Source organism: Monopterus albus, unplaced genomic scaffold (assembly GCF_001952655.1).
Source record: "Monopterus albus unplaced genomic scaffold, M_albus_1.0 scaffold70.1, whole genome shotgun sequence".
Classification (NCBI taxonomy): Eukaryota; Metazoa; Chordata; class Actinopteri; order Synbranchiformes; family Synbranchidae; genus Monopterus; species Monopterus albus.
In genome coordinates, this window is record NW_018127950.1 from 353,861 (window position 1) to 365,215 (window position 11,355).

The window sequence follows — 11,355 nt, forward strand, 5'->3', positions numbered from 1 at the left end:
TGTAAGAAATGTCAAGTTAAATGTCCTGTGTAGTTTTTGGCCACTATGGTGTTATTGGGCAATGTTTTGGTGTGAGATCTCCCAATATGTTATGTCGTTATTCGCTCACTTCATTCACAACTGGTCATTCTTTATTATCCATTAAAGTTTGTGCATAAATTATATAAAGTGGATATTATTTCAGCAAACTGTCATGTTGTTACATCCATCCCCAGCTAGTGTTACAACTCACCCCAGTAGTGGAGTAGCTTGTAACAACAGAAGTCTTTGTACTTGACATTAACTCGCAAGCAGCCACTGAGTTAATGATGCTCATTTGGAGATTTTAATCTGAGGATCATAAGCAGGACCACGCCTGAAAGCACACACCACTTCCTCTGCCAATCATTATAAACCACCTAAGAAAGACAGACACCGGCTTTGGCTTTTCCTAACCCATCCTCCCTCCCTTACTTCGGTCATTCTCTCCCCTCTATCTCATATTTGTGGAGGGGGTCAGACAATACCCGGGAGCAGTGCCAGCTTCTGAAACCTTCCTCCAAACTACAGTACATGCCACATCTACACCAAGTACAATTTCCAGTCATTTACCACTGATTGTGGGGTCTTAGCTTAGTGAAACAAAAGGTATTACAATCATCCTTAGTGTCTCCTAGTTATTTTAACCCAAACTGTGATAGTTCCTTAAATCTGACCAAGTTTTTTCCCCTTTATTCTTCCATTTATTTATTTATTTTGCATAAAACTAACCAAACAGTAGCTGTTTTGTAACCATAGCCACATGTTTATTAATGAAACGACCAGAGATCTGGTGCACCTGCTGCCGGGGTGCTAGTTCAGAAGACTCTCTTGGGGTAGGGACAAGTGCAAATTTTGCTGAAGGGCTTGTTGCAAGTAAAACTACAGTATGGTTGAAATCAATACTGAGGAATTAAAAGGAACATTTTTCAGATAAAGCTGATCAATGATGTTCTGATTGATTTTGATTTATGTTGATGTGTTCCACTATTAAACCAGACGAAACTGCAATATCTCATTTTCTTAGTATTTTTATTTAGTTTAGTTTTAAGTCTAACCCTAACCCAATTAACTGGACAGAAATTGTTGATATGGTTTATACTGCAATATATAGAATATCCAGCCTCACTGGCTACTCATTTAATTATCTAAGTTTCGGGTTCAATTTGACTTGGACTATACATACAGCCTAAACTTGCTGGAAATAAAGATTCTGCATGTGCCAGGATTCCAGCAGTTACTGTACTGGTTGTTTTGTCAGGAGCATTTCTCACTCTGCTCCAGCAGCGATACCTTTCAGCGCTGTTTATCCTACCATACTTCTTTTATCTGGTAATCATGATCCCAGTTGGCATTTCTCTGGTGATTCAGAAACGCACAATGTACAGTGGGTGATACTGTGGTACAACTGACTCAGTACCCTGCTGGTGTTTTGGAGTTTGACGTAAGACTTTTTACTTGTCTTCAGAGCCTCCAGCCACTATCACTAAGCTGCTGGATGATGTCCACACTGTGGTGGGCGAGAAGGTGGAGTTAGAGGTGGAAGTGTTAGAGGAAGGTGTCAACGTCAAATGGTGAGCTAGTCTGCCCTGTGGTGAATTCGAAAATCAATTCATCGGGAAACGCATTCGTCATTTAATAACCCGCAAGGTCTTACCTTGCTTGTGGCCCAAACATCCCTGAATGAATGAATATACTTGGGATTTTTAGACAAAGCTTTGGTGGCCATGTAAACAGCAGCGAAATCTCATGGGAAATGTTAGCACAACTCATGTAACTTACTCATCATTATTGCAGAATGTTATGTCAGTCTTGAATGTTTCTTTAGTAACATTCACACAGCTAATGCCAAATATTTAGCAGTTTAACCATAGTGCTATGACATTGCCAGTTGTTTTCTCTCAGCCTCTATTTTGCACAGTACAGTTGTGTCACAGGCATCTTGTCAACAAAGACATTTCACAGTGACAACTGAATCAAGTTTTTAGCTGTGCACACTTTTAAATAGTATCTGAAAAAAACAAGAAAAAGCAAAAACTAAAATCAGCAAACGTTGTTACACTAGCTAGTCAACTCTGTGCATTTTTTGTTTTTGCTTTTTCAAACCAAGGTTGTTGCAGTTTCTGGTCAGTACTTTAAATCCCTAGGCCACCACAGCACCCTCAGCTGCTTGTATTCTGGGGCAAACAGTTCCCTTTATCTGACAAATGTGAAGAGACTTTTCTGCATTATTAACAGTGCACAACACTCACAATAAACTTTTTAATTTTAGGTTTTTAAATGCACCAGAAAACTGTGTTGAATGAATAAGCCTGTGTTATGATGACTTAATAAATCTATTCACATATTTTCACACATTCAAACAAAATGATAAGAGCAACATTATTGCTCTTATGGAAAAAGTACTTTTGCACTATAATGGATCATTTTTTTATTTGTTAGATTTCTCTGAACTATTTTTACAGTTGCTGTAAAAACAGCACAAAAAGTATATTTGAAGAATTTTTCATCTTCTGCACTGTTTTTATATTGTACCAGAATTGTGATTCCTTAAGGCTCAAGCTATGTAGAAGATTGTAGACATGTGAATCAGCTCTTCCTCTCTGCTCTGTGTTTTGAAGTGTTACTAAAGCATATGTGTGTGTGTGTGTGTGTGTGTGTGTGTGTGTGTGTGTGTGTGTGTGTGTGTGTGTGTGTGTGTGTGTGTGTGTGTGTGTGTATTACCCCCTTAGGATGAAAAGATGGAGTTGAGCTGAACAGAGAAACTGCAGGTTCAAAGTACAGGTTTAAAAAGGATGGGAAGAGGCACATTTTGATCATAAATGAAGCTACTAAAGAGGATAATGGAATGTACCACATCTTTACCAATGGTGGAGCATCAAAGGCACAACTGGTGGTTGAACTTAACTTCTCCTCTGTTAGAGCCATTACCAGTATTTAACATTTCCTCCTAACAAGTGAAAACATAACATCCAGGTTAAGCAGGCTTATTACAAAATCAAGTAACAACATGACTTGAAAATTATGCATCACTTAACATAAATCTTTTACTATTTGGCATATATTAACACATATTAATTGTCTTGAGTATAAAGAATAAAAATCAATCCTCCTCAGCAGATACTGTGAAATGAATCAACTACAGAAGCAATAAGTTAGAAACCATCAGCTGATGTACAAAGTTTAGTAATATTTGAAACATGGCTCATTAGAAACTTAAAGGAAATTTACACGTTACCCATGTTGCAGGTGCTGATGTTTTCCATTCTGACAGGCATGGAAAGCAGTAAATGAGTCATTACTCATGTCATAATTGATATTAATTCATTAATCTCTTGTATCACTAGTTCATCACACTATCCATTACTTTAATTTTCCTTTACACCTCCAAAATAGATGGTTGGGTCAAGTCTCGGATATCACGCTGTCTCAATTGCTACAATCTTGCAAGCCAGACGAGTTTGCTAAATTGATTAGAATGTGAGAAAACACCTGTCCTTCCTCCTCAGTGGACGTTCCAGTCATAGTTAGAGTGCACCAGGTGGCTAATATGGACATAGTGTTGCAACCTGAAAGGCTAAATAGACTGCCTGCATAGAGGATAGAGGAATGCCTGATTTGTGTGTGTTGTGTAGCTGGCATCCACAGGAGTCATAAAACAAGCCTAGCTGGAAACTGTTTCTCACCAGATAAATTCCTATTCCCATATTTTCCCATAAGTTTGCAAATATTAAGTGACCTGAAATTAACCAGTATATATTTTGCAACAATCCCTTCATAATTTGCTAAATTAAAAATAATGTTTTAAATACTAAAAGTATCTTTAAATTGTGTTTTTAGGAATGCACCTATTTGCCTTCTTGCAAAGAGTTACATGAAAAGACTGATACCTATAGCTAGCAGCGTGTTACTGGAGCCTAACTTCGCATAAAGACTGGAAATGCAGGAAACATGGAGCTGGGCTTTCTTTGACACCTAGCCCTCCTGTAAAACCACAGATTAAACACACAAGATATAACATGCTAATTTGTTGAGCTTCAGAGGTGCTGGTAGCCAGATTATGTTAGCTTTGGAAAGAGTCAGGCTGGCTGTTTCCCCCGATTTGCCCATCTTTGTGCTAAGCTAAGTGAGCTGGCTGCTGGCTTCAGCTACTGTACAAACAAAAGAGTGAGATCAATCATCTCATCTAACTCTCTGCAAGAAAGTGAAAGAGCTACTTCTCAAACTGCCAAACTATTATGTTACACTGAAAAAATAAAATAAGGGTTTGAAACATAGATTTCTTAAATTACAGTACTGTACTAGTATTTGCTGTTCAGTGCAGGTCCTCTAGTTTTGCAGGGCTTCATTAAATAATGCTGCAATGCATATCTAGCATGTAGTAACACCACACTTGATTAACTGTCTGCATAAACAAACATCTGTATGCTACACTATGCACTGATCTACATTGGTGTTTTTGCTCCAGATAAGGAGCTGCAGGTTCTGCAGAGCATGGCTGGCCTGACAGTGAAGGCTGCTGAGCAGGCTATGTTCAAGTGTGAAGTGTCTGATGAAAAAATGACGGGGAAATGATTCAAGGATGGCGTCCAGTCCAGTGATTGCATCCAAATGACGCACATTGGACGGTATTATATCAGATTGCTGTGCATCTGTATTTGAATTTCAGAGAGGAGTTGTCTTCAAGCTGTCCATCCTCACCATTGTGCACAACTGCACACATGAAAACACACAAAATAATATAGCTTATCACAACAGGCACTGTTGGGCAACAATTACTGAGGGGTTTACTTAGTTATTTGACCCATTTCTTGGATAGACTGCAGTCTGTAAAGCTCTAACCTCTAAACATACTAACCCCCCCCCCCCCCTCCCCCACACACACACACAACCCCACCAAATAGTTCAGACCCCCCCCCCCCCCACACACACACACACACACACACACACATACATACAGCAGACAGTACACACCCCTAGGGTTTCTCTCAGTAATCCCTCCTGGCTATAGCAGGACATATAGCCTACCCAGGCAACAGCAGTCATACAAGGTGAAAGCCATTTAGTATGTTTCTCACTTTGTGATATTGCCTCATGAAGTATGTTGCCAGGGCAACTGTCTTTTGCATAATTGTCATTCACAAAGAGTGTTGTCTCCTTAGCAACATCTGGTAACATGTCCCCAGGACCCACAAGCTGACAATTGATGACGTGAAGCCTTCAGATGCTGGACATTATACCTTTGTTCCTGATGGCTATGCTCTTTCTCAAGAAGCTCAAGAAGAAGTGTCAAAGCAAGAAGTATTACAAGAAGTGTCATGGCAAATATAACCATTCCATTGGTATCACTCACAACAAACATTGTCCTTTTCACCTCCATGATGTTTTTGTTCCCATCATTCTTTCTAACGCCCACAATGAAAGATCCTCCCAAAACCCACCTGGACACCAGTGGCGACGGCAGCAAGAACACAGTTATTGTGGTGGTGAGAAACAAACTTCGCCATGACATTGAGATCACAGGCGAGCCGGCCCCCGCCATGTGCTGGATGAAAGGAGACAAAGTGAGGATTCTCACCATTTACTTCATACACACTCAAACACACGTCAGATGCTGTCTACCTCTGTGTGTCAGTTGTTAGTCACTGAACAGTACAAAAAGAGAATGAAACAAGAACTAGAGTGTGAAGGTTGAATCACCTGTCATCGTGGCAGCTGTGCCGTCATCATACGACACTATTCTCTTCAAAAATTTCATTTGTTCCATCTGTCTCTCTCAATCTGTCCCACCCCATGTGGTAGGTGGCTGCTGAGGGCGAAGGATGGGTCCGTGTGGAGTCGAGGAAGACCCTGAGCAGTTTTGTAATTGAGGGGGTGGAGAAAGAGGATGAGGGCTGCTACTCTATCACTGTAACTAACCTTGCTGGAGAGGACCAGGCTGAACTCTTTGTCAGTATTGTGGGTCAGTGACTTATTTTCACTTTTGCCTTTTTCACCTCACATTCTTTGGTTGCTCCCATTTCATTTTTCCTAGCTGGCTGAGGGTTACTGTATATGGCCTTGACCTGAGACTGGGTAATGGTCACAAAATATTGATGTAAAATGATTCAAAATAATATGAAATTTTCACTGTTTGCACCTTCTTTTAAAAGCTTATATCATCTGAATTTTAGGACTATATCAGTGCATTTCTCTGTACTGAATATATAAATGTTTTTAGACCTTCAATATTTTTAATGACTCACAATTTTAAAAAGTAAAATTTCACAGCCTTCAAAAAACAGTTACTGTAGGTTATTGCTGAGCAGTAATGCAGTTAAAAGGGAGAATAACTATGTAATCACGATAAAAGAATTTAGGTGCAAATAGAAGTAGACAGAAAGTCGATCAAAAAATTTAAACACATTTAATTAAAAAATGCATGTTTTTAAAAACAGCACCTTATGAACAGTATAAAACTATAGCCATCGTACCACAGTTCTGCAGTAGTATACCAGACAGGATAGTTACTGGGATGTTCATGAAATGAATAGTATCCAGTGGCTGGAATATTGTAAAATACATGTAAAATAATTTCAATTTTAAAGTATACATAATTTGTCTTAATTTGCCAAATCACTGCTGATATAATCTATGTGGTCTTCTATTTATATAGCGCCTTTCTACGTACTGACGCACAGTCGAAGAACTTCACTCTACTACCCATTCACTCAATTGTGCACACAACATTCTCTCATTCATACACTGACAATGTCACTGAGAGCAACTTGAGGTACAGTGTCTTGCCCAAGGACATTTTGACCAATGGACTGGAGAAGCTGGGCATCAAACCATTGCCCCTAAAGTTAGGGGCCAAGCCACTCTACATCCTGAGCCACAACACCCCACCTACAGTACACAGTTACAGTATCTTACTGGCTGCTGATGTGGTCATGAAAAATAAATACAAGGTCGAAATCTTTTGATTTAGTTAAAAGGAAAAAAAATGGTTTGAATTGGATCATTTTAAAGGTTTTTCCAGTAAATGCTCTGCACATTCAGTGACAACGCTGCAATGCTCCATGTTTTCTTACATACTGTACTGTGTAAAACCTACTTCCTTACATTTTGTCATGCCCATGCCCTCTCTCATTTCTCCATCTGCTTCATTCTTCCTGTTTTTTCATTTCCAACTGTCCCCTGCCTCTGCAGATGTTCCCAACCCTCCGGAGAATGTCAAATGCACATCAGTTGGCAGGGACTCTGCCGCAATCACATGTGATCCTCCTGCATTTGACGACGGAGTCCCTGTCAAAGGTATGCTTGAACACATAGCATCTAATTTCCACATCTGATGTCTCCCAGGAGAAAACAGCAGTCTAGAATTCACTTTGTTTATTGCATTGCAGTGTTCCCAAAGAATACTGAGCCATTTTTAATGATGTCACACTGTGTTGGTATTACTTCCTCCAGGTGATGGAGAGGAAGAAGATGGGCTCATCCAGATGGATCAAGCCCAACTTTGATGTTTTGACGCAGCTTAGCCTACCTCCCTTCCCATTTATACTGGGTATTAATATATTAATTAGCTCCTGCCCCTCTCAGCCCCCACCATTGAGCCCATTCATCTCAATGTGGCTGGTGTGACAGACACTACCTGTACACTCAAGTGGCGTCCTTCAAAGAAAATCAGAGCAGGTGGCATCAACAGTTACATCAATGAGTACCGCAAAGAAGGAAGTACGCAAAATTGGTATTGCATTATACTACATTGTAACTAATGGTAGCATTAAATCTATAAAGCATCAAAGACCTGGTATAATAGAAAAACAAACAATAAAAGCTTTGAGGTGGATCAGGATGATGGTGGAGCCCCTCCTCTGCTGTCAAATCACCAAACTCTATCTCATGGTGTTCTTAAGTTTAAGTAACGAGAGCATACCTGCATTATTCATTAGGTTCATTAGGTTCTCATGAATAATGTAACTTTTATGTTAATAACTTTCCAAACAGCATGCTGGAGGACACAGGGGAATCTGGAATGTAAAGTGTTTCAGATTTGTTGAAAATACTCTCAATATTTATATAAAATTGTTTCAAAAGGGCCACAATACCAGGTCTTTAAATAATTTGTTAATGCATTACAGATCTGTTTTTTATACTATAATTAATTATGTATATATTTCAGCTACAACACTTTTTTTTTAGCTTTTTAATGAGACAGAGGAGGATACATCAACCACACAAAAACCCCAAACCACAACCCAAAAGTTGTTTTTCAAATGGACTATTTGCCAGACCTTTGCCTTAACGATTGTCCAGGCACGCACTAGCTTAGCAATTGTGACAAAGCAGGCTATGGATTTTAAAATGGTGTAGAACAGCACCTGCACTCTGAGTAATACCAGGCCACACACACATGAACCTAACCATGTGCTGTACATTTTATATCTGCACTCCCCCGCACTGCCCACTCATCCACTATTTTGACCTACTGCAGCATTTCTTTTTCTGTCTCTCCTGTCTCCACCACAGAGATCGTCCAAAGGTCCGCCTGCCTCACCATCTGAGAACCAAACTCATCAAGGTCGAAGGCGATAAGGTGAACTTGGTCATCCCCTTCCAGGTTAGGCCAATTCTTGCCAAGCTCACACTTTTTTCATTTTAGTTTTGAGTATATAGACTAGATTTGTATACAGTTGACCTTGAACAAAATGCTTGTTTGAAACATTTAAAACTCGAAAGTTTGCTGTATTTGAGAAGTGAAAAAAGACGGTAGTGTTTGGATAGAAGCCAAAAAAGCCACTCCACAATCCACATAAAATGGGTCATTGCAGGGGAAGTAAAAGCTCAGCAGGATGAAACAACCTAGACAAGAGTTAACACATGTACAGTAGTGGACAGACTCTCATAGGTTTCTGCTACATGTCCAAATGCACTTTGCTTGTGAAAATGACCAAATAACTGCTTAAGAATTCCCTATTGCAGCACCGACAGAGCAGTTTTTCCTCCTCTGAAATGCAAATCAGATCTGTAAACTTTGCAACTAACAGAGAGAGCAAGAGCTCCGAGGGCACAGGGAGCATTACAGCATTTGACAGCAACTTGCAAAGTATGGCAGTAGTGAAAAGAAGCTAACCATGAGTAGCAAAGTGAAAGTCATTGTTATAAATAAAAATAGACAAGAAAAAGGGAACCATGGCTCTGACTGCTTTTGAAAAAGCAGATGAAAAGCCTGTTCGGAACCAGAGGATGTGGCTACATGATGTTCTCCTGGGGGAAGAGAGCACCCACAGTTCTGTCATCTCATCCTAGAGCTGGACAGACTTCCAATGGTTGTTTTCACACTGGTGAAATATGTGGTCTACCATGCTAAACTTGAATAGGATGCCACAAAAATGAATTTTCTGTTGCAAACAACTAAAACCAAGGCAAATTCATGAAAAAAAAGGTCTCTGAAATTAACTTGTAATTTGATAATCATGGCCAATTTCCCAATGTGAAGCGAAACTTTCAGTAAAACAGCTATAGCTTATTACATCTATGAAGTGATTTCTTTGTGATTTTTCTTGAAATATTTCTTTCTTCATTTTGAAACCTTTTTATCACTCTAACTGCAGGGTAAGCCTTGACCTGGTTCAAGGATGGCATTCCCCTGGAGGACAAGACATTGGGAGCCCATACCACTGAAGTGGATACCATCCTCTTAAATTGCTCTGCAGAGAGAACCCACTCTGGAAAGCATCGACAACACCGACATGCACATCTAAAATATAGGTCAGCCCTGTCATGGCACCGGTAACACCCGGCACCCCTCAACTTTACTTAAAGGGACAGACTCTTGTTGCATGTTCTCTCATTAAGATGAGAATGCAACGCATACTTAACAAGGCACACAGTTAATAACCTGTTTGGTTGATGGCTTCAGCCCCAGTATATGACATGTCAAGATTTTTTTAATGATAATGTTTAATTTCATACTCCTGTGATCTGTGACTCGAAATAGCAAATCATCAAAGTGCTGATTTCTTTTGCTCACACAATCGTAGCTCCTGCTCTGCCACTGTGACCACCAGCTCATGCCTGCAGCTCACCGCTCGTCTCCCCAGGTCAAGGTACTGGGTGGATTATTTAGCCGGGCTCCGCTGGGATTATTTGCATGTAGACTGAGATTAGTCTTGGATTTTGAGGGCTTCTCTGTCATGTCCTCTGCTGAGAAGGTTGAGCTAATGAGAGGCTGCAGCTTCTCTGATCACCACCCCCACCTCCTTTCAGATGATCTGTCACCATACTGTTTCAGCAGGAAACAGCACAGGAAGAATTAATAGTGCTGCTCGCTGTTTGTTCTGTACTTCACAGAGGAATGTGTGCAAAGTAAAATTAATGACAAATAGGCCCACATTAGTATATTATACTGCACTGGGTGCAGTAAACACTCCGCATTCTTCTGCTCTGTAATCCAGACAGGCAGTTTGTCAGTTTTATGCCAGCACAGTTTTTCTAATAATGTGAGCAGCGATCACTGTGTTTCTTGAACCTCTTTTCTTTTGCTCTGCTAATCTGTCAATCTTTACCAAATCTCTACTGCTGTGAGTGTTGATTTCTCCTCTCTGTGGGACTTCTCTGCTTCAGATCTGTTTATCAATCTACCCCTCTTTACCTCCAGAAGCTTGCCTGCATTTCTATCCAGGCAGGGAAGCTAGTTGGTTATGTCAACCAGCTCTACATGTGTGGGAGAGTTTTTCCCTACTCTCGGAGCTTTTCCTTCCTGCTCATGGCTTTTGAGTTTAACTGGGTGATTATTGTATACATTTTCTCATGTTTGAATGGTAACTCAAATTTTGAATAAAAAGTGACAGGCCTACTGTTAGCCTAAATTAGTATAAAGCATTAATATAAAACTGTCAAACAGGTTTGTTCAACTTAAAACAGTAATCTGTAACTTTCAACATTTTCAAACTATAGCAAAGCATCTGGGATAGAGCACCTGATTGTTGTTAGTGTATGCAGGGAAGACAGCACTTATACTGAACCTGAACAGGTGTGAATGGGAGAATGGAGGGGAAAGCTAAACAGTACTTTTTATCAAGAGACACACTCATTGCAACTTTCCAACATCTATAAATGTCCAGTGGACCTCCATGAAGGTTCTTACTGTGGCCATTAGGAGCTTTCTCAGGTACAGCAACAGTGAAGCCCCACCATACTGCCATGGTCATTATGTTGTGTGAATCGAAAGGAAGGTGGGCAAGACGAGCTTGGCTGCTATAGCAAGAAGATTCTTCAGCTATACAGGATCTCAGGCTCGGCTATAAGCCGCTTTGAACCTCTGCTTCTTCTCTCGCTCTCTTTCTCCTT

The 11,355-nt window shown here is 40.1% G+C and overlaps 1 protein-coding gene across 1 annotated transcript in view; it reads left to right on the plus strand.

Moving 5' to 3' along the window:
- Positions 1 to 11,355, plus strand: part of mybpc2a (myosin binding protein Ca) — a 30,593-nt gene that overhangs the window by 16,111 nt on the left and 3,127 nt on the right. The window contains 11 exon segments of the mRNA XM_020605442.1: positions 1,487 to 1,600; positions 2,760 to 2,935; positions 4,492 to 4,646; positions 5,205 to 5,298; positions 5,397 to 5,582; positions 5,821 to 5,980; positions 7,210 to 7,316; positions 7,462 to 7,567; positions 7,603 to 7,750; positions 8,011 to 8,040; positions 8,533 to 8,623. Coding sequence (XP_020461098.1) covers positions 1,487 to 1,600; positions 2,760 to 2,935; positions 4,492 to 4,646; positions 5,205 to 5,298; positions 5,397 to 5,582; positions 5,821 to 5,980; positions 7,210 to 7,316; positions 7,462 to 7,567; positions 7,603 to 7,750; positions 8,011 to 8,040; positions 8,533 to 8,623 — 1,367 coding nt within the window.